The sequence below is a fragment of the Balaenoptera musculus genome, chromosome 11, assembly GCF_009873245.2.
Source record: "Balaenoptera musculus isolate JJ_BM4_2016_0621 chromosome 11, mBalMus1.pri.v3, whole genome shotgun sequence".
NCBI lineage: Eukaryota > Metazoa > Chordata > Mammalia > Artiodactyla > Balaenopteridae > Balaenoptera > Balaenoptera musculus.
The window spans coordinates 103586312-103612285 of record NC_045795.1 but is presented as its reverse complement, the minus strand read 5'-3'; the positions used below and the strand labels follow the sequence as shown (position 1 = coordinate 103612285).

Here is a 25974-nt window from a genome sequence, read left to right as displayed (position 1 = left end):
AGTCGGATGGCCCAGTTCTCCCCAGCTTTGCTGCGAGCACACATCTGCGTCTGGCGATGGAGTCTGGCATCGTGGCTTGGGTACTGGTCCCGGGGCTGGGCACTTTCCAGGTGGGTTCTCCTTGATGCTCCCAAAACACCACATCTCCCGCTACTGAGGAAACAAAGGAGCCGATTCTATAGGGAAGCAGAGCACTTTTGGTCCCTCCACCTGGCCCGCAGCTGCTGAGGGTGAGGGTCGTCCTAAAGATGGGACAGTGCCCTCATCGCTCAGCTGGGGGCTCTCAGACTCACGAGTACAGGGACAGCTAGGGCTTCTCTGAACACCCTGTACATTTCCTCCGGGTAGTACTGTGGCGTAACCAGTGATGACATTTACCTGGTGTGAGAGCTCAGGTGACTCTCGGGTGTGTCTCTCACGTAAGATGAAACTCCATCCTGGTACCTGTGACTGTGCCAGTGCAGTGTTGAAGATCTTTCTGTGTCAAGGATAAGCCGTAAAGTAACGTAAACGTAAGGAGGGTTATTGACTTTGGCTCCTACTAGGTTCATCTCGGGTCCACTCCCTCGCTGGGAGGTCTTGGACCCCGTGGGTTCCACCCTGGAGGGAGGTCACCGCATGTCTTCCGCAGCAGCCCTGGTCTCCAAGATCCCACCTGCCGTCTCTGCAGAGCGTTGCCTGGTTCTGCCCTCTTGCCCTCCTGCACTCCACCCCGGCCATCTCTTTTGTCCTCATGTGTGAGCTGTTGACCTCCGGGTTCTAAACACCCAGACCATAGGTGTCCCCATGCTGCTGGCCATGTCCCCCTGCAAGTCTCCTGGGCGCCCGTGATTCACTGCATCCCCCCGCTGCCTCTCCCACTCTCCCTGTTGCTGACGTGTGAAGGTCCATCCAGCTGGTCCTCACACCGGAAGCTGATCCCATGTGCCCTTTTCCTCTGCATCTAATGACAACTCTTGTGTCTTCCCTTCCAGCTGCTTCTGTTTAATCCTCTCCTCTTTACCCTCAGGAACTCTCCATCTCAGTCAGGCCCGCCCCACCTTCCCCTTGCCCATCTGATAAATCGTTCTTTCTCCCAACAGGCTTGCCTGCCACAAATCTGTGCTTCCTGGCGCTAGCAGGGTAATGTGTTTTTAAAAGGTACATTTTACTTTTGAGCAGCTCTCAGGCAGTGGGGATAAAATCCAGACAGTCCCGTTGGAGGTCCCTCCCTTCCGGGCCCAGCGGCCTCGCTCTCAGAGACGGCCCCCCCAGCTGATGGTGTCAGTGATCGTTCAGGGTTAAAGCTGAGGTGCGACCCGCTTACTTCCCACCCATACGCGCTTCCCGCTGTCTCCAGGTTCAATGCAGATTCCTGGGCCTGGCTCCTGAGGCCCTCTGTATGCTGGTGCCACCTTCTCCTGTCGCCGCCCATCCCTCACTGAGGACACGTGCTGCCGTGCTGTTTCGAGCTTCTGTGTTCCTCTGTCTGCAGGGCTCTCTCTCCCTTCCTTGGCTAAATTCCTCCTTGGCCTAGCGACCAGTTCAGGGGTTCCCTCTGTGCTGTCGCTGGTCACCGTCCTGGGTTGGGGAGCTCTGCCCCGTGAGCAGGACCTCGTCTCCTGGTCTCTGGCCCCAGCATGTGGCCCGGAACCGGGCTCAGGTCAGCAAGATCCTCGTTGGACAGAGGTTTAAGCTACTGGCTCCATATTTCTTGGATGAAACCATCAGCCCAGAAACTTTGTGGTATTAATCAACAACATTTAAAACTTGAGGCTTTACATCAATTCAAGCTTTAGTTTTTTGGGGGGAAAAGAATTGAAAGTCTGGTCCACGTTTCCATGTGGCGACCCTTGGCTGGTGCTACGAAGTAGCCACCCTCTCTGGGGCTTTGCTGTCGCCTGTCCTCGCCACGTTGTCCTGGCACTGCTGCTTTGCTGCCAGGCCCGCCTCATTTGTTTTTGTCACCTGCCTGGCCCCGTGGGCGTCGGTGGTTGCCACCTTTTTGCGGGGGGCCTCCAGGACTCTTCTCGTCCAGATACTCGGATTTAAATCTGTGGATCTAATTTCAGCTCACAGAAAACTGAAGGACTAGCCAACAAAATCTCCACAGCAACAGCCGCAGGCAAAGCAGAGGAATCTTCTTAGAGTCACAGGAGGGCAGCGCCTCCCCGGGGTCAGGTGTCTGGGCCCCAGGGGCCGCTGACAGACGGGCACACGCCGGGTGTGGAACCCGCCGGTGCTCAGCCTGCGCGGAGGAGCCGTGGGCCAGGAAGGCCGAGGGCAGCAGGCTGCACTCGGCGGGGGCTCGGAAGGCGGCGCGTGCGTGGCCGCAGCGGCGGCCGTGCAGGCCTCACTGGCTGCTGACTCGGGCCAGGGGCTTCTGCCCCTCCCCCCCCCACCCCCCGTGTGAGGACGTGAGGATGGTCCCCTGGTGAACACCAGAGCCTTCCTGACGCAAAGAGCAGTGCTTGGGAACCAGCCTCCACCTTGCGGCTTCTCAAACGTGTCTAGATGAGTAGCCTTCTCAGACGAGAAAGGTCTTGATTTTCGTACTGCCGTTTCACTAATTCAAGTAGGCTGTCTGTTTTGTGAACACATGCGTGCTCCCCCTTCCACCTCCCACCCCGGGCTCAGTAAAGCACCATACGTGGCAGGAAAGGGGATTGGCAGATCGTGTTTGTCTTGGATTGGCCCTCCTGTGTGCCCGGTGACGTGTCCCCTCTCCACGGAGTGGCTCCGCGTGGCTGCCAGCACTGAGCGTCCTCTCAGGGGCCCGGCTTTGGCTCCGGTCTTGGCCCCTGCACTTAGGACCCTCCGTGATCTTGGGTGAGTTGTGTCCCCTCCTGGCGCTCACTCCTTCGTCTGTGGAATGGGGTGGGCTTGGCTGGGAGCCTGGCAGGTGGAGGTGCTTGCCTACCTGGGCTGGGCTGTTTGCGTCACTGTTTTTCCATGGGAGCCCCTGGCACCCGCTGGGTTGAGTTTCTCCCGCAGCCCTGAGCTCTGTCGCCCCTTCCGGAGTGTGGGGACATTTCACCCCCTCTCCAGTCTGCCTGCCCCGGCGCTCCGATTCCTAATTTCTTGCCCCAGATTTGCCGCTCCCCGTGTAACGTGTCTGTTTCCTGTGGATCGGAGCTGTGGGACAGACTCAGGACCCGCGCACACAGAGCGGTTCCGGGCTTAGGGAGGACGCGCCGTCTCCAGCGAGCGGCTGTCACCTGCCCCTCATCCGTTCCTTTAAGGCTGCAGAATGCGTCTTACGTTTACATGCCGGCTGTCCCCAACTCCTGGTGAATCCTTGCAGGCTCTCCTAAGCCTCCACGAGGAGCGTGCCTCCCCTCTTCATGTCGGAACGAGGTCGCGCTGTGTGGACGGCGCTGCAGACCCCTCCGCTCGCCGCCCGTGCGTCCAGGTGCCGGGCCGCTTCACTGTGTGCTCCCCTCGCCCCGCAGCGTCCTCTTCCTCCTGCCTCCGGTCCTCTGCGGGCTCAGCCCCTCGTCCTGCGTTGCCGACTGTCCTGTCTGCTCCCAGCGGCCCGCGGCCTCTCTCCCCTGTTGTCCCGGGCCCTCAGCGAGCAGAACCCTGGACTTCTCTGGGTGCTGCCCCTCTGTGCCCGTGCCCTTCCCCTCTGGAAGCCCTCAGCCCATGTCCTCTGTGTGCCCGTGTTATCCCTGTCTGACCGAGGGCCTTTGAGGACGATCTTCTCGCTGCCGTGTCTACACTCCGCTGCACCAGTGCGCTGACGGCCCCGGGCCTGTGGTCAGCGTTACCTGGTCCGTGTGTTTGACGAGCACTGGAGCAGCTCAGTGTGCTGGGCGCTGAAGACACAGCAAGAGCCAAACAATCCCTGCTGCCCCGGAACCTGTGTCCTGGTGGGAGTGACGAGAAGCAGGTGCAGTGGAGGGTGTTTTGTGAGGAGGGGTGGGAGGGGGGCACAGAGCCTCGGAGAAAAGGGAGGCCGGGGGAGGGAGAGGGGCCGCGGGGTCACGACCTCTCTGTCAGGACACGCAGGAAGGGTGTCTGTGGCCAAGACGCTGGGACCCGGCTGGGGTGGTTCGGCTTCCAGCGAGCTCGGCTCTCGTCCCTTCCCAGCCCTGCCCGCCTGCCTACGAGGCTGCTGAGCGGTGGCACCTCTTTTTCTCCCGTCCTGGGGGCGAGTCGGGGAGCAGCCTTGGCCCCATGGCAGCCTCAGCCCTGGAGCAGGAGCCGGGCAGCCCGCCCTGCAGCTCGCGGCCCACGGCCAGTGCGCTGGCCTCCGCGCTGCTGCCAGGGGGACAGGCCATCGTGCTAGCTGGCAACGCTGGCAGGGTGTGGCCCTGTGGTGACTGTGACCGGGCTCTTCCCCTCCGTTGGGTCGGGGGCTCTGCTCACTCCCGCCACCTCTCCTGCGCCCAGAAATGGGCAAGGCCGTGGCACTTTTAAAGCAGTGCCTTCTCCCCAGCCTTTTGCTTGTGGGGTGGCCGTGCTACTTACAGGCCCAACTGGTTGACAAGGAAACTCTTTGGGAACTTGCCCTGAACTCAGCTGCTCTTGGGCGAGGGAAGCGATTTGGTCCCAGTCCTGGGGGTTAGGTCTCCAGCCGCGGCGCTTGTGGGAGGAGAGAACCCCTTCCCGGGCTCCACGTGGTTGGCGTGACTCGTGCAGGTGCCAGTCCCGGGCACCACAGTGCTGGCGGGGAAAGTCCGCCTGCACGGAGTCCCCGTGTTACTCCAGGCTGAGGGCAGGTCCACGTCTGAGCCACAGGACATCAGCCTTGGAGGGCGCTTTGAAGAGTCCGCCCAGTTAAACTTTGTGCAGGTTGCGGAGGAGGGAAAAGGCCTGCCAAGGTCACGGGGCCACACGTGGAACGGAATGGCCGGTCACAGTGCTCAGCGGCGACCCCTAACTGTCCGTGCTGTTGACTGGTTCTGGTGTTTTTACGCACCCGGCGTGTGCCTGGTGTGACGTAAGGCTGTTTGTACGCGGCCTGCCTTTCACGTGAGAGCCGGTGGTGGTGGTTCGCTCTGTGCCCGCTGCCCCGTGTGGCTCACCCCGTGTGGTCCTCACGAGTTGTTTCCGTGACACAGACGAATATGCTGACTCAGGCAAGGAGTCCCCTGCCCGAGGTCACACAGCTAGTAAGTTGCTTAGTTGGGATTCAAACCCAGGCCCATCTGACCCCAAAGTACTAATTCCTGAGCTGTGTGGCAGTCAGTCCAGCCTGCGGGGCCCCGTTTCCAGGTGCTGAACGAAAAGCTCTGGGAAGGTGAGGAAAGGGGTCAGGGACACACAGCTGGTGTGGGTGGGCTCCTCTTTCCCTGCACTGCGCTGGGTGGGGCCCTCCATCCGCTGACCACACAGGACTCCGTCTGGCCGGCTGTGACGGCCCAGTGACCAGTGCGCCTGTGGCACCGACTTCCCAGACCCGTTTGGCTCTGGGGGCCTCCACTGTGGTTCTGTTGGTACAGGGAGTACTGCCCAGATGGTGTTTACACACTACTGTGTGTGTGTGTGTATTTGTTGATTAAAAATATTGCTGAATTTTGTAGCAACATTAAAAAATATTATAAATCTCCTGCCAGCGAGAAGCTTGCCAATGTTTTCCTTAACCCCTTACTCACCAGGTGGTGCGGTTCGGTGGGTGCCCCCCCGCCCCCGGGGCCAGGACTAGGAAATCAGAGCCCGATTCCCCTGCGCAGAACCCCCCGTAGCTTCCCTCGCCCTTGGGTCACATTTGGGCTTGGGATCTCGGTCTGCCTCTCCGGCCTGGTCATCTGGTCCAGCCTCCTCCTCACACACGCCTTTGTCAGGCCCTCGGACAGGCCAGACTCGGCCCCTCTCACAGGCTTTGCACTCATCCTCCCCTCTGCTCAGAACTAGATCCTTTTTCCTTGGATCTCAAGATGTGGTTGTGGCGGGGCCTCCTCCCTCCAGGGCGGTGGTCTCCTGTTACTGCCATCTCCTCTGAGGGGTCCTCCTGCCACCCCATGTGCACCCGGCCCTGCCGGACTGTATTTTATTCTTTCCCAGCACTTACCACTAACATGCTTCACAGATTTTAAAGACATATTTTGAAATAGAGATCCCCTGTAATATTGATAGGTGGAAAAATCCACCTCTTACCCTTTACCATCAGTCCCTGTTTCCCCCCTCCCCCAAGCCCAAGGCAACCAATCTAGTTTCTGTCTCTAGAGATTTACCTGTTCTGGACGTTTCACATATGTGGGGTTATACAGTATGCGGCCTTTTGTGTCTGGCTTCCTTCACTGAGCAAGATGGTTTTAGGTTCGTCATGGTGTGGCCTGTGTTAGTAGTTCATCCCTTTTTATGGCTAATATTCCATTATTTTTGTTCACCTACCCGTCAGTTGATGGATATTTGGGTTGTTTCCACCTTTGGCCATTACAGATAATGCTGATGTGAATGTGCATGAGCAAATCGGTGTGAATGTGTATTTGCATTTCTCTTGAGTGGGTACCCGGGAGTGAAATTGCTGGGCCTAATGGTGACTCTGTGTTGAACTTTTGAGGAACTTCCAGACTGTTTTCCACTGTGGCTGCTCCATTTATTTGCCACCAGCAGTGTATTAGGGTTCCAGCTTCTCCACGTCCTTGCCAATACTTGTTACTATCTGACTTCTTGATTATAGACATTCTAGTGGGTGTGAAGTGGTATCTCATTGTGGTTTGAATTTGCATTTCTCTCATGACTAAGGATATTGAGCATCTTTTCATTTGCTTATTGGCCATTTGTGTATCTCCTTTGGAGAAATGACTCTTCCGATTCTTTGCCCATTTTTAAATTCGGTTATTTTTCTTTGTATTATTGAGTTGTGGGAGTTCTTTGTGTATTCTAGATACATGTCCCTTGTCAGATATATGATTTGCAGATTCTGTGGGTTGTCTTTTCAGCTTACTTGATTATGTCTTTTGAAAAACAAAACTCTAATTTTGATGAAGTTCACTATATGTTTTCTCTTTGATTGCTCATGCTGTTGGTGGCATATCTACAAATTCTCTGCCAAAGCCAAGGTCATAAAGATTTACGCCTGTGTTTTCTTCCAAGAATTTCATTGTTTTAACTCCTGCATTTAGGTCTCTGGTCCCTTTTGAGTCAGATTTTGTATATGGTGTGAGGTAGGGGTCTAACGTCATCCGTTTGCACATGGATGTCCAGCTCTCCCAGCACCATTTGTTGAAGAGACTATTCTTTCCCCATTAAATGGTCCTGGCACCCTTGTCAGTCAGTTGAGCACAGATATATAGGTTTATTTCTGGGTTCTCAATTCTCTTCCACTGCTGTGTATGCTTGGTCTTCTCTTGTTCTATAATCATTAATTAGCTATTTGATTTGTATCTGTCTTAAATACTAGAGGGACTCAATTATTATTATTATAATCTTTACCTGCTAAAAGAAGTGGTCATGGTAAAAAACTGAAACACAGAAGTGCCGAAAGGGAACGTCCTGGCCTGGCTACGCCTGCCCCGTGTGCAGGACATGCCCCAGGATGTCTGGTGTGTGCTCTGAGTGGATGCGTACATGGGGAATGTGCGTGTGCCAGGGTCAACGCGTATATATCGCAGGTCTGCGTCTTTATAATTGTGCATCTTCTTTACGAAGTCGAGCTACAAAGTGTCCTCTGACTCTCACGGGTCAGCGGTGGCATCCTTCCACGGCAGGCACGTCTTACCTGTCCTTTCTCGACAATTCCGCGGTGTTTCATAGGAGGCGCGCCATCATTTCTCTGACCACTGCCTGTCGTTGCTGTTATGTTGTTTACTTCTCCTGTGCGAGTCCAGCGCCGCTGTGCACACACGTGGGAGCACTTTCCTCGCCTGGATCCCTGAGGTGGAGCTGCTGATGGTGGACTTCGTCCTCAGGTCATCTTAACGTCTCCCCTCGCTGTGCTTTGTGATGCCTTGCACATACTGGGCACTTAATAAATATTTACTGATGTAAACTCTTAGGGGTTATTATTCTGGATTCATCCCTCACTGGCTGTTCATTTCAGTCACCTGTTTTATGACACCCTCTTACCCATTTCACTTCCTCTACAACGAAGGAAAGATTTGATTATCCAGTCGTCACTGGGGGAGCCAGGGTGAAATGAGTCAGGCCGTGCTGGATTTTCTGCTGTGACTGTGGCCCTGGTGGGACTCAGACGGGAGGGAGAGGTGGCCCCGGCCCTCAGGGTATTTACAGACCATTAGGTGAGGCCGGTAGAAGGTGAGGCACTTCCTAAGAGGTGCGCCTGTTGTAACAGGGAAAGGATTGGGAGAAGTGGTCCTTAACTTGGGTGCTGTCTGGAAGAGCCCACCATAGAGGGACCCTGGGACGCCCACAGGGAAGGGTGAGGTTTGCACAGCTGGAGGCGTCCACCCTCTGTACAGGGTGGGGCTGCAGTGGTTCTCAGCAGAACGGATTCAGGGCAGGTGAGAAGAAGGGGAACTCCGGGTCCCCTGAGTGTGTGGGAGCAGCCGGGAAGCCAGTGGGGGACACGCTGTGGCCCGTGCAGCCCAGGCTGGGCGTGGCGTTGACCTGGCGGGTGCCAGGCCAGCACGAGAGGTTCCTGTGTGGAATTCCTTACGTTGTTGGAGTTGGTCTTGCGGAATTAGTCTGCTCAGAAATCTGGGGCGTGGGTAGAGGGGAGTCTTCACTTCCAGAGGGTTCTGTCATTTAACTGTTCCCCTCAATCCTTCCCACAGCTGTCTGAAAATGTGGTCAACCGCATGAAAGATCCCAGCCAGCCTTCCAGAGCGGGGCCGCTGACCCCTCCAGCTGCCGCCCTTGGCTCCTCTGAAGGCCGGGAGAAAGGTAGGCCGGGGTGGCAGTTCTGGGCGGGGACGGAGTGGGCGGTCCTCCTGGAGATGAGCTGCCGGCTGAGCCCGCGGGCAGTGCATGACGTGAGCGCTTCCCAGGAGAGAGTGGCCCCCGAGCCGGGCGCTGTCCTGTTCAAGGACTGCAGCGCCGTGTAGTCAGAGCCTCTGTGACCATGACCAGGGCCGGAAGTTCCCCACTGTTCCAGCTTCTCCGCACGCAGGCAGTGAGTGGGTGACCTTGGCGCCAGCCCCAGAGCTCTGACCTGCCCTCACGCTCCGGGGTCCTGGCCCAGCTCCTGGGACGGTGCTCGCGGGGCTTCCAGGAGGGTCGCCACCCCGTGCCCCCGGCTCCTTCCCCAGCTCGCTGCGGAGCTGCTGCCTGAGCCGGGCTGGAAGCGCCTTTGTTCCCCTCTGTCGTGTCCGTCACAGGTGAAGAAACCTGTGCTTTTCTCCAAGTGACTCCTGTTAACAAACACAAAGGAACAATAGAGTTTGAGTGGAGAATGTGTGGTGCAGAAATATTAAGATACTACAAACAAGAGAAGTCCTCGTGGCAGCTGATTAATGAGAAGAGCTCGTTGATGAGAATCTGGGTCCCCCTGCTGTAACCTGAGGTGTGAGTTGTACGCTGACGGGCTGGAGGGGCCTGGCCGTGCGGGGCATGGACGCCGTCCCGACCCACAGTGAGTGACTGCGGCCTCACGTTGGCGCTGTCTTCTCCGCCGATCGGCCCCGTTTGGGTGCAAGCACGTAGGAGGCCACGCCCTCGTGTCCACCCGGCATGTCCTGAGTGCCGGCCAGGGATGCGGTCACGAGGCGCGCGCTGGCGCATGCAGGCAGGGAGACGGGGACCCTCCCCCAAGGCAGCCCAGCTCCCGTCAGGAGCCGCCTGCGCGAGCCTGTGGCTTACAGTGTCACGCGACAGTGCGACACGCGGCAGAAGCCCGCAGAAGACGCCCTCGTCCTTTTCCAGGGGGTCATCCTCACCGTCTCTCCAGCCGGCTGGAGAGAGGGTTGAAGAGGCCTAACGTGAGTGAGCGAGCTGTAGAAAGGGGAGAGGCAGAAGGGACGAAGAGGGCAAAAATTGCTGAAATATGTCAGGCCACGTCAGTTTCAGCCTTGGAAGAGAAAAGAAGCATTTGTTTCAGTCCTGCTACGTTTGAGCAGTTTAAAAAGCAAGAAGAGTGGTTCATCTGTCATTCGGTTTTGGTTTAACAAAGTACGTTGCTGTTTGAGGGTGAGTTTTGAGTTTCTGAAGGCTGGATTCGTCAGCATGGGCGGAATGCCCTGAAGTGGACTCATTTTAAAATACTTTTACTTTTAAAATCCAGTGTTTGCTTTTACTTCGGTGATAGAACAAGATTAGAAAAAGAGGTTAAAATTAAACCCTTATGCCAAACCATACCCCAGATGCGTGTCAGAGGAAGTCACAGACTGAACTGGGCGAGGCGGAGGCATGAAGCTAGAGTGGCAGGTAGCTTCCTAACCCCGTACCAGGCGAAGAGACCTTCAGTGAAGGGGAAGAGTGGAGACTGTGACTGTCACAATTAGACACGGTTTAGAAGAAATAAATGAACAAAGAGTGACAAACTAGGGAAGCAGGGCCCACACGGAGTGAGCAGGGTTCATATGTAAAGAGTCCCTGAAGCCCTCTGATGGCTGCACGGAGAATGTGTGCAAACGGTCAGAGAGGTGACGGGAGTCCCAGCTCCACGGAGGCTTGACACACTCGAACCGGCAGGCTGCCACGGAGCGTGGGCGCGGGGGTCCGGCCACGGGCTCTGCGGTGGGTGCACGCGTTACTTTTGTAGTCGTGAAAAAGGAAAACTGTATAGAAAGCAGAAATAAACGTGATAGACCTTACGTCACTAGAGTTGTTGTAAGTCAGGCCCTAAGCCCAGGGAGCGTTCACGTCAGATCCACACCAGGCAGCGGTGCCTCCTGCACGTTCCCGGCCGAGGACCTGGCGCGGCCCCGAGGGATGCCCTCCCCGGCCCAGCGCGCCTGCCCGGCCTTCCGGGAGAGGCGTAGGCCCGGGTGAGTCCCGGGCTGCTGCGCGCGGCGGGGGGCCTTCCCGAGGGGCTGAGCCCCCCAGCCTCCGAGGTCAGCAGCTGAAAAGGTCTTGGGAGAAGCACCCCCTCCCGTCTTCCTCCCAAAGCCAAAAGGTCTTGGGAGAAGCACCCCCTCCCGTCTTCCTCCCAAAGCCTGGTTCTCCGGCCGGGTCTCGTGTGGCCCGCGTGGCTGAGCGTGGAGGCCTGCGATGGGGTGGAGAGCATGTGACCAAAGCCTGAGCGGAGCGGGGACGCTGAAGCCTGGGGCAGTGGGGAGAACGTCAGTGTCACTGCGCGGTGGGAGAGGAGAGTGAATTGGGTTTGCTCGGAGATCCCCACGTTCTCGGCCATGGGAAGGTAGACCTACTGCGACAGCTTAAAGAGCCCAGTACTACTAGAGGTGAAGCAGGTGAAAGGTTGCATAGATGTTCTTAAGTGGGGCGTTGGCCACATTCAGGATCAGAACCCTACAGAAAGGGGTCTGAGAGAAACAAGACGCGAGGAGCCTCCCCCCCCAGCCCCCGCCCTGCCACGCCAGCCGAGACCCCGGGGCTGTGCTTTCAGCTCGGACAGAGCAGAGCTTCCCACAGCCGGTCTGGCCTTTGGGGAAGGTGACCTGGATTCCCAGTGGCCGCAGAGGGAGGAGGGGGGATTTGGATCACCGCACTCAGGTGTCCACGCTGACCCAGCGACCAAGCCGTCCTATGCAGGGCACGGGCAGAGGGGCCTTCGGGCCACCCCTCTCCTGCCCACAGAGTAAGGCTGTGTTCTGTGTCTGCCTGGGGCACATCCATCCATGGGGTGACGACCTGGGCCCTTTCCTGGGTGACACTATGCCTCTGTCCATCCGTGGGTTGCTGCTGATGGACCGACCTTTTCTTCTCCCCCTTTGCAGAGTCTAAGTCGCCCAGGCCGGAGAGTGGCGGTGGCCGGCGGCCCTCGGGAGCGGAGGTGGATCTCCTCGAGAGGTGAGCCGAGGGCCCACTCACCCCGGCCCTGCGCTCCGGCCCGATGCGCCTTCCTCACCGGGTACCTTCTCCTCCTAAAGGCCGAAGTGTTTGCGTCACAAATGCCGTCTTATTTAGGTGGGATGCCAAGCCTGTGATTTAGGTGGCACTAGTCCCAGTGTTTAGATGAAGACACTCCCGGGTGTGGGAGGGCCAGGACTAAATGGCCGAGTGGCCGCGCTGCTAGCCTGGTGCGTGCCGCTGTGTTTGCAGGAGCTGCCTCTGCAGGACTGGCTCCAGGGTGTGGGTGGCCTCTCCCAGCACAGGCCACAGCCCAAGAGCTTCCCTGCCCGGGGGCTGGTAGGCCAGCAGCCGGGCCCAGAGGTGCCCAGAGTGCACCGTGAGTCTCCAGGCCTCGGGGAAGGCGGAGCTGAGCGCCCCTCTCCCTGGGGTGTGGTCCGCGGAGCCCGGCGTGGAGTTGTCACAGCGCTGACTCAGTGAGCCGTCGGCTGGTACTGAGGGACCTCGTCTGCAGCCTCCGGGCCGTGGCCTCTGTAACAGGGACTCGGAGTTAGCGTAGGGGCCCCCCGGTCAACCACGGCTGGACGGCTCCCTCTGCAGGTCAGCCCAGCCATGGCTGTTCCGTGGTCAGGGGTCAAGACCCCACCTTCTGAGAATTTCCAGTCCTTAATCCCAAGAGGCCTCCCAAAAATAAATAACCAGAACCTTTTTAAAAAAATACTTTTAAAGAATTTTAAAACGTTGAAGTAACACATGCTAATGGAAGACTTAGGATAATACATATGAAAGGAAAAAACCTCCCATCGATTCATCATCCCTTGTTAATATTTTGGACTATTTCTTTCAAATGTCTTCTTTCCTCTAGTTTAGGGTTATTTTCTCAAAGTCATGTAAAACTTTGTGTCTTGCTGTTTTTACCAGTCTTCTAATTATCTTGCATTTGTTACACCTCGTTGTAGGCGTGTTTATTGCCGAAGGCGCTGTATGTGGGTGCTCAGTTTTAGAGCAGCGTGTGGCACGGTGGGCCGCGTGGCGCTGAGGGCCTCACGTCTGGCACGTGCCCCCAGGCCGACCTGCTGCGGCCCTTTCACTGTGTGCATTTTCTACACCCTAATAAATAACACTTCTGAGAACATCTCAGGGCCAGTACTTTTTTTCTCTCTCTAGGATGATTTTATTAAGAAGACTGGAAACAGGTCCAAGGACAGGGACACGTTCAGGATGGAGAGCTGAATGTTTAAAAGGCTTCTGAGCCTTCCCGCCCGCGGGTGGGGGAGGTGGGCTGCACCCCCCCCGCCCCTCTAAAGGAGCGGCTCGAGTGAGGGTTGATCCCCTGCCCCGAGGATCTCTCATTTGGCGTTTGGCTGTCTGATTCCTCACCTGGTTGTCAGGCCTCCTGCTCCCAATCTGTATTGTTCTGGCTGAGAAAGTGTCACACTGTCCCCGCACACACCACTCCCAGGGGATTGTCACTGGTGCCTGACCCTCTCTGGTGGCCGCAGCGTTCCACCAGCCTTCACATCCCTGGCCCCTGGCAGATGAAGCGAGCTGCGTCTGCATCTGCGTCTCCTGTCTCTCCCTGGCCCAGGTGTGACAGGGAGCAGGCCGTGGTCCAGGGCGAGCTGCTCCAGGTGGCGACGAGGGACACAGAGGCGGCTGCCAAGCCTCAGAGCGCGTCCCTGCGGCAGGGGGAGGGCGGCATGGACCTGGAGACGCAGCGGTCCGCCCAGCTGGTGAGTGTGGGTCCCTGGCTGGCCTCCTGGCTCAGTGGCCCTGGGAAACAGAGGTTGGCCCTGGAACCTGATGGGTCCGAAGTCCCAGCTTCTCCTCTGTGGAAAGGGTGTCTTTCTAGGGACCAGGAGCGGGGGTTCTTATAGCCCCGGCTCTGTCATTGATTTGCTTTGTGGCCTGTGGCCTCAGGTCTGCACAGTGGGAGCTGGATCGTTGGGTGCTGGGTCCCGGAACCTCATAGGTGTAAGTGCCGTGAGGACATGTGTTCCAGGAGGGTGCAGAGGGAGAGTACTGTGGGCCTGGGGCCTTGCAGCAAGCCAGAAACAGGAGGAGAAGGCCCCCTGGGTGCGGAGCTGAGCTATCCGCCCGCTGGCTGGGCGCGTCCTCCAGCCCCAGGCAGCGTCTCGGACCGTCCTGGTGGTCACACTCGGGCTTGCGAGGAGGTGGTGAGTCGGGGGCCCAGCAGTGCTGGCAGATCGCGGAAGCACACCGGGACGGCTGTTGCCATTCTGGGTACATTTAACCGACGGGAGGTACCATCAGGGTCTTTCTGCTGTGGGTTCAGGCTGCGTGTCACAGCACGTGAGGTCCCAGTGCCCCAGGGGCCACCACATCATCACGGCCCGGGTCCCCTCTCCTGCGGACCCGGTCGCGCTCAGCAGCGGGAGGAGGATGTTCCGGAAGCCCCAGCACAGGTCCTCTGACATCCCTCTGCCTGGACGGCGCCAGGGCCTGTGGCTGGGCCAGCCCTCCCTCGGCAGAGGGAACCGGGAGGGCTCCGCTGGCTGGAGCTGGGGCTCTTTTCTAATCATGTTTGCGGGGAGGTGGGGGTGGGCATCCGGATGGAACTAGGACCGTCAGGAAGTATTAATTCTCTCAGTGGTGGAGTGTGGGGTGTTCCCACACATCCAAGGAATTCTCGACACCAGCCGCGTGTCCTACAGTTCAGATCAGTTGTGACACTGTCTACCCGCGGTGGCATCAGATCCCCAGGTTAAGGGCTTCGTCCCACAGGGCTGCCCCCCCCGACCTCTCCCCCAACTTTGGATGCCAGTTGAAGCCAGGTTGTCACGTGTGCTTCTGACCCGCCAGCTGTAGATCAGAGGTTCCCACGACCCCCTCCTCAGGTTTGATGAACTTGCTAGAGCAGCGTGCTAGAGCAGAACTCAGAGGAACACTTTACTTGCTAGATCGTAGTCTTACGATAAGAGGATGTGACTCAGGAGCAACCCGATGGAAGAGATGCACCGGGGAGGGCGTGGGGAAGGGTCCCGAGCTTCCACGCCCCTCCCCGCACCCCACCCTCCTCTCCCAGTCTCCACGCCTTCCCAGCCTGGGCGCTCTCTGAACCCGCTCCTTCGGGGTTTCTACGGAGGATTCCTTACGCGGGCGTGATTGGCTACATCACGGGCCCCTGGTGACTGATTCCACCTCCAGCCCCGCTCCCCTCCCGGAAGGTCAGGGGCTGGGACCCACGTTCCAGGCCTCTGATCACACGGTGGCTCCGCTGGCATCCAGCCTCATCCTTGGGTGGTTTCCCAGAGTCACCTCATCGACATAAAGAAAGACACCTTCATCCCTCTCAGCACAGGAGATTCCAAGGGTTTCAGGAGCTCTGTGCCAGGAGCAGTGGACAAAGACCAAATACGTCTTTCTTATTATAAATCATGCTGTCATGGCCGGGAATGGGGTGGGGAACAGCTGTAGCAGCATCTGGCACCACGTGCTCCAGAGGCCACCGCCGGGACACCGGGAGCAGCTCACCGAGCTCCACGGAAGGAAGCTGGATGGTGTGAGGGTGCCACTTGGACGCCCCCTCCCGGGAGGGAGAGCGGGCCTCTACCCAGATGTGCAGATCATGCAGCAGGCACGTGAGACACGCAGGTTGAACTGGGCCCTCGGGAAATAGCAACAATGTAGGATCCTCGCCCCTGGGAAACTTTCAGCCTAGTGGGAAGACAGACTTGAACCAAAAACCGGAAACGACCAAACTGTTACAGTGAATGTGAGACGGAGGCAAAGAGAACATGCCTGGGATGCAAAGGCCGTGGTGTCGGCCGAGGGAGCAGCTGGGCTGAGCCGGGCGGGCGGGCGGGAGGCGGCACTGGACGTGGTGAGGGTGAGCGAGCGCGTGCGCACTGCAGGAGGCCGTGGACGAGGAGCCTGCCCAGCGACGCCGAAACTGAGACGGAGCCCCGGGAGCTGCAGGGGTGGGGGCTGTGCTGTGACCTGTGGCCGCCTGGTGGAGAATCATGATGCAGAGAGACACCTGGTGAGGACAGGCAGGCAGCCCGACAAGCTGGTGGGAAGGACCCAGGCCGGGGACGTGCAGGGTTCGTCGGCGTGGATGGAGCGAAAGCGCTGGCGCCTGGGACAGTTACACAGTGGGCGTGGCAGCCTGCAGGGGTGAACCGTCACCTGGAATGTGGTCACCACAGCCAAAGGGATTCACAGCTTCCCTCCCTCCTGCCTCCGGCTCAGGTGTGGCTTTCCTGGCAGGAAGGGTATCTTTAGAGGGAAGAAGACACATCCTGCCTGGACTCGCCCGGACGTCTGGGGGGACGGTGCCCTCTGCCAGAGCTCTGAGGACCCGCGGGGCCCGTGGCTGCCTTCACATTGCAGGTGTCCGTGACTCCTTGTTGGGGCCCCGCTTTTGATTGTTCAATGCCCACTTGCTCGTGCAGTTGGCGCCGCCATTCCCTTTTAGGAACTTACCTGCTTCCTGTCTTGTGTCCCTGGGTGGGATTGCAGCGGCCTCTTTCCCTGCTCAGGTCCAGGCAGGGTCTGGGCACATGGCCCAGGCAGCCAGTCACGCCCCGGCCCAGGACCTGCAGTGCTGGGTGAGTGGGAGGCCGCTGATGGGGAGGACCGCGTCCCACACCTCCGCGTGCCCTGGGCTTGGGCTGGGCAGACACAGAGAGGCATGTGGCTGGTTTGGAAGGCGAGGTGAGGCAGCTCAGGCCTGCTGTGCGCGTTGCCCGGGCAGAGGTGAGCGAGGCCGCCGCCGTCACCTTCACTTGGTCGGTGTGGTCGCAGCTTCTTTAGTGGAGGTAGCCTCAGAACTGTGCTTTGCAGGGTTTAAAGTAAGAGCAGAAAGACGGGGAGAAGAACCTGAGGGGAGCAGAGAGGCTTCTCCCTCCTCCCCCGAGTGCCCGCCGGGCGGGACGAGTGCCGGGCGGAGTGCTGAGGCTGGATCCAGGCTGGGCCCCGGGCTCGTGCCCCGACCCTACACCTGCAGCCTCGTCTGGAGGGTGCTGAGCGCGCTGACATTTAGCATGCCCTTTGCTCTGACTTTTACAGTATGGACTTTGCAATCCTCCTCTGCACGAGGGAATGATTGAGCTCATTACTGGGAAAAGTTCATAAAGCTAATAACAAGGAAAGGTAATAATTTTTATAACCTACTCCTGAGGACCGAAGCGTTCCCGTTTCCTGCCCAGCGGCGCTGCGGTGAGCTGCCGAGTGTTGATGCGCGTTCCTGCGCGTGCGTGTGTCTGACCCCGAGTTCCTGTGCCCGAGCACAGTGAGGCCGAACAAACATCGGTGCTTGGAGCAGAGAAAGGTTTCTTGCAAGGAGACAGAGGGCTCAACCCCCCATCTCCTGAACTCCCCGAAGGGTTTCAGTGAAGTATTTTTCAAGGCCAGGTGAGGGAGGGGAGTCGCAGGGTGTGTGATCAGTGGGTGCACAGTTCTCTGACGGAACATTGGCTGATGGTGGGGTAACGGGGTGGGGTCACAGGGTCCAATATCATCAGTCCTCCGGCTCCAGGAGGCCTGGGGGCTGCTCATGGTCATCAAGTAGTTACCATCTTCCATTTGGTGGGGATTTTCACATCTGTAAAACATCTCAGGAGTGTGCGATAGATACTGTTTTCTGGGCGCTTCTGAGAGGAACTAGAGCAGAGGAAGGGAAGGGCCTGCCCTGGGAAGGCCCCGTAGGGTCCTGCTCGGTGACACGAGGGCTGCGGAGCCTCAGGTGTAACTGGGGTGGAGGCCTGGGCGTCAGCGGGGCCTGTGTGACGTGTGCTTCCCTCTGAATCGGGGAGGAAGTTTGGAGCCCAGATCCCACGTTCCAGAGAGGAATATGAAAGAACAGAGCGGTTTCTTGGCCTCAGTCTTCTGGTGCCAGAGCTTTACAAACCCAGTGGATGGAGCAGCGAAGGCCTGGCAGAGCCTTCCTTTAGGGAGAGTGAGATTTACGACCCTGCCTGTTGGATTCCTGACACGTATTATTAGGAGTGTGAAATTGCAGTACACCTGATAGAAAGTAAAAACTTCCATCTCTTTTCTTTTCCAGTGAGCGATTCTTTTATGACGTTATGTATATGTTCTCTGGGTGCCTGTCATATGTCAGGCACTGGGTTAGTTTATTGATACATGGAAATAAGTAAGATATAGCTGCTGTCCCCGAGAGGCTCTGTGCTTAGGGGCGTTCAATGTTCTCACGAGTGGCCGCACAGAAGACCACGTGATCCCAGCACAGCGCCTCCCCTTCGGGAGGTGATCACCTAAGGAACAAGACGCACAGAGATGCAGGAGGGGAGAAGTAGAAAGAAAGGCTGCGGCTGAGGTCAAACCGAAAGGAATCTGCCCAGGCCCAGGAGGCTCCTGGCGTCTAGGGCCGTCCCTCCGCAGGCAGGCGGGGCCTCCACAGGCCTGGTGTAAGGGCCGCCCCGCCCTGCCTCTGGCCACCCCGCCCCTCCCACAGTCACATCTGCTCAGAGGGCGGGGGGGAGGGGGGGTGCACTTCATTCTTTTACGGAATTGGAGCAGTCAGTTAGAAGGGGTAGCGTGAGGCCTCCTGGGTTCCTACTTTCCTTGTTCAGGTCAAAGTTAAAATCACTCGGCCTTGGGGTTAGAGGACATGACAATTTTTAGAGAAAGGAAAACTACAGGTAGGCTCGTGTGAAAACTGGTTCAACCATATTTTAAGCTGGTTACACACCAAAAAAAAACTTTGGTTTTATTTCTCATATACTTTATACAAACTGGGGGTGGAGGGAGGGCGTGAATCCAGACGCGGGCTAAGAGCTGGCACCACGTCCACGGCTGGCCCTCGGCGCATCAGGCCTGTGTCATGAGGCTGCAGGGGTCGCGGGGACCGAGGAGGGAGCCTGGCACGAGTGTGGGCCCGTTAAGCCCGAGGTGGCGGGCGGGGCACAAGCAGGGAGGAGGGGGCACCTGTGGCGAGTGGACAGCGGGTGGCCCTTCCCTCTGAAGTGGGGCCGGCGCTCTGGGTGCCCAGCAAGGTGCCTTCGGTGCCTTCGGGTGAGAGGCTGGGGCTCCAGGGGCTTCGCAGCCCGGCCGTCTACCGGGTCTGAGGGGCCTCGGCCCGTAACGCCAGAGGCTGGAGACCCTCCTTAGTGCTGACCTCGTGGGGCAGATGGCCGACGCGGTGCCTTCCTGGTGCCACTGCTTCGTATTAGCAGGGCACGCGTCACGGGGCATGTCCGTTAGCGCCGGGGATGAGCACCGAGCCAATGGTGGGCTGGATCCAGGGCGCTGAGGGCAGCCTTCCCTCCTAGGCCTCTCCAGGGACTCAGCTGCTGGCCTCAGCCAGGCTCCTGGGCATCTGCATGCCTGATGGGCCCCCAGGGCCCGGGACGCAGCCTCCCTTGGGGAAACGCAGCCGCGGAGGCTGACCTGGGCCGTCTGACGGGCACCGGGGCTGAGGTGGTACCTTACTGACCTCCCGCTTCGTCCCTCGTGAGGCCCAGGGCCTGGCTGAGAGTCTGGGGCCTTCCTGTCTTGAGTGGGTCTCTTGTGGCCTGGGCGAGCCTGACAGCGGGGGAGACCCGGCACCCCTGCGCGCACTCCGTGCCCGCGGGTCCTGAGGGGCCGGCCCTCTGCCTGGCCCGCGGGTCCTGAGGTACCGTCCGTCCGCCTGGCCTGTGGGTCCTGAGGGGCCGGCCCTCCACCTGAGCCCCGTGGGTCCTGAGGGGCCAGCCCTCCGCCTGGCCCGTCCTGGCAGCAGCCTGTTTCCTTTTTCTGCCCCTGGGATGGAGCTGGGCCAGTGCCTGCCTGCTTCTATGCCTGCTCCAGGATGCCAGCAGGCTGGGGAGAGGGGAAGGCCATGGGTTATTTTAAGTCTGTTGATGTGGTTTATTCATATAGTCTTTGGGGAGCTACCATTCTGCCTGCTCCTTTCTGTGAAAAAAAGGAGCTACCATTCTGCCTGCTCCTTTCTGTTTCAGATTTGTCAATTAGCAGATTGTGTTTGCCTCTTGGGTAGATGCCATTGCTGGCTACTGGCAGGGTAAAGAATGGGAAAGAGGTTATTTGGCTGACAAACCCAGCAGTGGGACAGGGGAGAGTCTCAGGTCTTCAGTAACCCCCATGTCTGCTCAGTGACCAAGCCAGGTCCCCGTCTTGTGTGAGTGTCTGGGTCAGCACGGCATGTGCGCCCATCGGGACAAGTTTGGCTGTAACAGAAGCCCAGGTGCGGTGGCTTAAACGGTGGGGGGCGTGTTTATTTCAAGAACAAGTCGTTGGGCAGAAGGCCTGGCAGGCACTGTGGCTCGCAGTAGGCTCCCTGTCCTCCTTCCCTCTTGATCCGGCAGCCTTCTCAGGGCTGCAGCGTGGCTGCTGTGCCTCCAGGCATCACGTCAGTTTTCCAGTTGGGAAGAAGGAAGGGCCCAAAGCCTTTCCTAGCGAGGTTTTGTTGTTTATGTGGGAGGGGCAGCCTCCCTAGGGGCCTCCTCGGCAGAATGGGGTCATAGGGCCACCTCTGGCTGGAAGCGGAGCTGTGGTGGTGATTTTAGGTGGACATTTGACACCCCCAGATCAAAGAAGGGTCTGGGTGCTGGTCGGGTGGTGGGCTGGAAGGCTCCCTGCTGTGGGACCTGGGGACCTGGGTGCAGAGTCTCTATGGACACAGCACAGCCTGCACCAGCCTCGTTTCCTCGCGTGTCCAGTGGGAACGTCTGGAGCTGCTGGGAGCAGGTGGAGCGTCCAGCTCGCCGTCTGGCTGGTGGGGGCAGGGGTGCCTGCTCCCTCTGCGTCCTGCCCGCCTCCCACAGGATGAGGGGAGGAGGAGCTTCGTCTGGAGGAGGCAATGGGGGTGATTATGTGCAGAGGGGACGCTGCACAGGGGCTGAGGTCCCGTCCTCCTTCCCGAGGATCCGGCACCCCTCACCTGGGCTCCTTCGTTCTGAAGCCGACCTAGGCTCCCACGGGGCCCTGTGCTCTCCTGACTCCCAAGGGTGTGGGGTGGAGGGGCCGTGCTCTCATCGAAGCCCAGGTGAGAGTGCTTCCTGGGCCCCGGGCTCTCGTGAGGCTGAGGGAACCCGCTGCCCGCATTCTTCCCCACGGCAGGCAGCGTATCCCACTGCTGGACGAGTCGGTAGGCTTTCTAAGGGAGGATTCCGGCGCCCTGTGCTTTGCTAGGACCGGGGGGGCCGGGGGTGTGGCTACTGTGTGAGGCCTTTCCATGATGCCCCTGGGCCACACGGCCCTGCCGCCCTCTAGCCTGGGCTTGGCCCCATGTCCCTTTGCTCCTGCTAACTCTGCCCTCTGGGTCCTCCCCTAACGCACCTGGCGGTGTCTGCCCACAGGCCTGCACCCCTGCCCCGTGGCCTCTCCGTCCTTCCGCTCCTGTCCCTGGGCTGTCGGTGTGCAGCCAATGGATGATGGCACGGATAGGCTCTGGGTGTCAGACGGTGTGCAGCACAGACGTTTGTGGCCGGCCGGTGGACCCAGGGCCGCCCTTGTCTTCCCACTGACATGCTGGCCATTAATAGAAGAACATTGTGGGCGCCCTGGGGAATGTCAAGCAGCTGCAGGTTGGCGCGGGAGCCCATCGTGTGCTTACCCTCCTCGGGGAGGGTTCCTGAGCCTGGAGTAGCTGGTCTGTGGCGGGTGCCCCGTCTTCCTTTGTCCCTCCGACTGTCTGCGGGGCTGCCTTGGTGTTCGCTCCAGAGCGGAGGGCTTTGCACCTCAGGGTTCCCAGCCCCAGCCACTGCTGGGCCCCTGGACTGGGGCCGGGCCGGCCTGGGGGCCGCCGGGGGCCAGGTACCTGCCCGAGAGCCTCACCTCAGGCCGGGTCGCTTGGCCCAGTTTCTGGCCCTGGTCCCAGCCCCAGTGGAAGCCCCTTCATGACTGCAGGGGGCCACTGGGACCACTGGCTCCTCTTCCGGCTCTAAGCTTCCGGAGCCGTTTTCTTTTTTCGCTTTCACCTTGTCTCCTTGTTCTCCTTGAGACCGGCTGGTGCTGCCCCGCGTTTCATGACTGGGGTCTGAAGCCCGGGAGCAGATGACTCGCCGGAAGAGCTGGGTCTTGCTCTGGTCAGGGGTGGTCCTGCAGGAATTGCTGGAGGCTTGGGTCGGCTGCGTTCTCCTCTGCTCCGCGTGTGGGGTCTTCCTGCACCTCAGTTTCCCCCCCAATACGGTGGTGGTGAGGATGCCCGCAGCTCAGAGGTGTAGTGAGGGTTAAACGAGGTGTATTTTAGCCTCTAGGAAGATGTCCGCACTTAGTCGGTCCTCAACAAAAACTGCACCTGGACGTTTCTCAGCCAGGCCTGAAGTGAAAGCCTTCCTCCCTGTCGGTTTCAGGCTCATGCTCCTCAGCTCCCCGGTCGTTGTTGCTGCTCTGCTGTCACGTGGGCTCTCCTGACCTTGACCTTCACCCCAGGCGTCTGCCCGACCCGGAAGGGTTCGCCCCCTCCTTCCCTTTGTCCTCCTGTCTGGCCCCACGCCCGCTTCCTCTGCACCTGGGCCTGGGCTCCCAGGGCCACTGCAGGGGGTCACGCTGGGCTGGAGGGTCTTGGGCTCTGACTCCATCACTGCTGCTGGCTCAGCCCTCTCTTCGCCCTGTTCCAGGGGCCCCTGTGCCCCCGACCCGGCGCTGTGCCGTGCCCGGTCCGCACCTGCTGGCCCAGTCCTGGCTGGGCTTTCTTCGTCCTGGCCTCGCCTCCCTCTCTTCCCCTTGGAGCTGCTCTGTCCCCTTCGCCTGCCGTCTGAAGTGCCCCCGCCCTTTGCTGCAGTGTCTTGAGATCAGAGTTCGCTTCTCAAACTCCTCGAAGTTTGCTTTTCACGGCCGTTGATCCTTCGTTCTCAGAAACAACAGATCTGGTGACTCTCCTTCTTCACGTTTCCTCCGTGGGGTCCTTGACACAGAGGAGCTGCCCTGTCCTTTAAATTCTCCTTCTGCCCCCCCCGCACCTGCCTTTCTGCCTGCTTCACCTGCCATCCACCCGGTCCTGCCCTGCCAGAGCCTGCGGGCCGGTGGGAGAGGCAGACCCCGGCCAGTAGACGCTCACTGGATCACAATGAGGGAAGCGTGACGCGGCCGGAGGGCCAGGAACTCAGAGGACCAGCAGGACCTGCGTTAGACGGAGGTCAGCGAGGGCTTCTCTGGGGGGCGGACCTGGGAGTCAAGACCTGGAGGAGCAGAAGGGGCGGGGCCGGGGGCCTGGGGCCAGGGGTGGGGTGGGGCGGTGAGCTGGGGAGCTGCCAGCACAGTGTGGGGACGGGGCAGGGCCACTGTGGAGGGGCTTGTGGGCCTGGGGGGCGTGCAGCTTGGGTGCAGTAGGGGCCCCCAGGGGGGTTTTCACAAGGTTCTGTATGGAGAACAATGGGAAGCCGCCACAGTCCTGCTGAGAGGCCATGGCGGCCTGGACAGCGGACGGCGGCCAGTGGGCGGGAGGAATGGGGGGAGGAGTGGACACGTGGGTGAGGGAGAGGAAGAAGGAAGGCTTGTGCGGGGGTCTCAGTGCCCCAGGGGGGCCCGAGGAGTGCACCCTCTCTGGCCTCCTGCCTGTCCCCATTCCCAAATAGGCGAGCTGTCTGGGGGGGTCCTGGTGTCCAGGAGGGCAGAGAGCAGGTATGTGAGGAGGAGGCCCCCAGGTGCTCCTCCTCCAGGTAACAGGCCAGGGTGGGGGGTGGTCCGGCGGTTCCTTGTCCCAGGATGGGGAAAGGGACCATAGTGCACGTGCCCACTCAGTAGTTTGAGGGCAAGACCCAGGCGCCCTCCTGGACAAGCCTCGTTGCCCAAGGTGGCCGCGTGGCCGTGCCTAGCTGCAGGCTGGGGGCAGCGGGAGACCTGCTCTGGGGTCCCCACAGAGCCCCCCTCATCTGCTGTGCCCTGCCCTCTGCTCAGGGCCTGTGGGTGCTGCCCAGACGGAGCCCTCCGGCAGAGCGTGTGCAGAACAGCCAGCTTCCCCCCGGCCCTGGGCCCTCGGTCACTCGCCCTCACTGTGCTGCTGTGACAGCACTCCGTTCCGCACGTCCGGCAGCACCTGCAGTAGGCGCCGTGCCCCCAGCTCCGCCCGGACTCCACACGGCTGTGCGGGAGCAGAGGTGTCCCTGAAGAGTAGACTGTTTTTGGCTGTCCCTTCCCAGTGGCCACTGGCCGTCCAGGCAGCTGGCCTCGGGGCTTCCGCGGAGGCCTCAAACTTAGGCCTGTTGTTGTGAAGAGGCCCCGTCGGGAGGCTGAGTGTGCTGAGGCCCGCGGCTCTTCCTGGGCCACCTGCCCACGGTTGGGCCCCGGCCAGGTCTCACAGAGGAACGGTGGTTTCCAGCAGGTCAGGTGGAGTCAGACAGGGGAAGTCCTCCTGGGCTGGAGCAGGATGCGGGGGCGGGACTGAGGTCGGGTCCCAGCTGGCCCGGCCGCCGGTGCCGGAGTCGCGCGGGGGCCTGGTCCTGGTCGAGGACGGCCGCCTCTGCAGCGCGAGGCCCTGGCTCAACCCCCGGTTCCCTCCCGGGCCCTCCCCTGCGAGTAGAGCCACGGGCTTTCGTGCTAACTCCCCTGCCGTAGCCTGAGCCTCGTGCATCCCGGTTAGCGCTGCCCCACCTGTCGCCGTAAGCGGAAAGCCCTGTGGCAGGTGCTCAGCCGCTCCCATGCTCACGCGGGATCCGGCGGCAGTGTCCAGGCCCAGCCTGCCCCCTCCTCCCGGGAAGACGCAGCTGACTGAGGGCGGCTGGTGCTCTGCTGACCCCAGCACAGCCCTCCTGACCGCCAGAGGCTCTGGAAGGCTGTCAGGGAGAGATGGACATGGAGGGGTTTTCCCTGGAGCCCCGTGGGGCTGGCGTTCGGCCCCGGCCTGTCCTGGCACTTCCTCACTCTTTCTCCCTGAGAAGAATTTGCCTGTGTTGCCCTAACTTGCTTCCTGTCTCTGCTCCCTTGGGGGAGCTGGGGATTCTGGTCCTTTGCTGGGCTCTCTGGCCAGAACAGTCCTGAGTTTCTAGGATCTTAGCGTGGAGAATTTTTAATCATTTGGTTACGTCCAGCAGCTGGCATTGGAGGCTGTGGCCTAGCCTGGGCTCAGGAGCCAGACAGCCTGGGACCAGTCCTGCGTCCTGGCTGTGCTCCTTGGTCGTCAGTTAATCTCTCGCGTCCCTTCTCTTAAAGGGGGCAGTGGTCATGCCTGGTCAGTCCCTAGGTTTTCTGCAGAGTCTCGAGATAATGCACGGAAAGTACTGGGGGGTACTTGGCACACGGCAGACTGAACGTTGCCCTCGCGCGGCTCAGTGGGGGCAGGGGTGGGGGGCACGTGAGTCCTGCTGTCCCCCCCGCCCCAGATGCGCCCCTCACGCCTCACGAAGCTCCCTCCTTTGAGGCCCTGGAAAGGGGTTTCTGTTCTGAAGAGGTCACGGCCGGGTTTGGACCAGACAGATCTGGTAACCTGGTACCTGCGGTTGCATTGCCTGCGCTCACGGGGCTGGGGGTTCAGGTCGGTGCTGCTTGTGCGGGTTTGGGAAGGTGGGGAAGAACCCAGCGACCCCATCCTGCTTCTCATCCCGTCACGGGAGCGGGCGGAATGACTGTGGTGTTACCACAGCCCGCATCCTCGTGCCCTTGGTGGTTGGAGCCTGAGGCCGAGTCCTGTCCTGCATGTTGGGCCCACGAGGTGGCAGTCCTGGGCCGCGCTGGCTGGGAGGCCGGCTGCAGGGAGCAGGCCTGGGCGGGAGGAGGGCCTGGATCTAGCTGAGGGGCTTGAAAGGCCCCTCGTCCTGCCTGACCTTCCCCTGCCCCCTTCACCTTCTGCCGGGAGATCTAGGCCTCTGTCCGTCCCCAGGCCTCCCTTTGTTGTGCTGCTCTGGGGGCTGGTCCCGATCCCCCAGTGGGGCTGCCCAGAGGGACAGGGGTGCAACCTGTCTTCCCGCCCGGTGGGGCTGCCTGGGGGAGGGCTCCCCTCTTCTCCTGCGGTATTCTCACCCAGAAAGTCGCTGGCGTCCTGTAGAGGAGGGACAGCGGGGACCAGGTGAGGGATGGGAAGCGTTGGGGTTTCCTGCTGGGCTGAGCTGCGCTCCCGCTCACAGCTGCCCGCCGCTTTGCTCCTGGAGCAGCTAAGTCCCTGCTTTCCTGGCCACATACTGAGATTGGGGCCAGAGAAGAGTCTGCAGTCCTCGTCCCGGTGGTCTTCCCAGCCGGCAGACGGAGGCGACATGGGGTTCCCTCCACAAGCGCCTCCTGCGGGGCCAGGCCACCGCACGTGCCTTCTTCTCAGCT

General features: G+C 60.0%; 1 protein-coding gene across 1 annotated transcript in view; it reads left to right on the top strand.

Moving 5' to 3' along the window:
* Window positions 1-25974, top strand: part of CHCHD6 (coiled-coil-helix-coiled-coil-helix domain containing 6) — a 131130-nt gene that overhangs the window by 7430 nt on the left and 97726 nt on the right. Inside the window, exons 2-4 of the mRNA XM_036867806.1 lie at window positions 8664-8772; window positions 11724-11796; window positions 13385-13529. Coding sequence (XP_036723701.1) covers window positions 8664-8772; window positions 11724-11796; window positions 13385-13529 — 327 coding nt within the window. The remainder of the gene's footprint in view (window positions 1-8663; window positions 8773-11723; window positions 11797-13384; window positions 13530-25974) is intronic.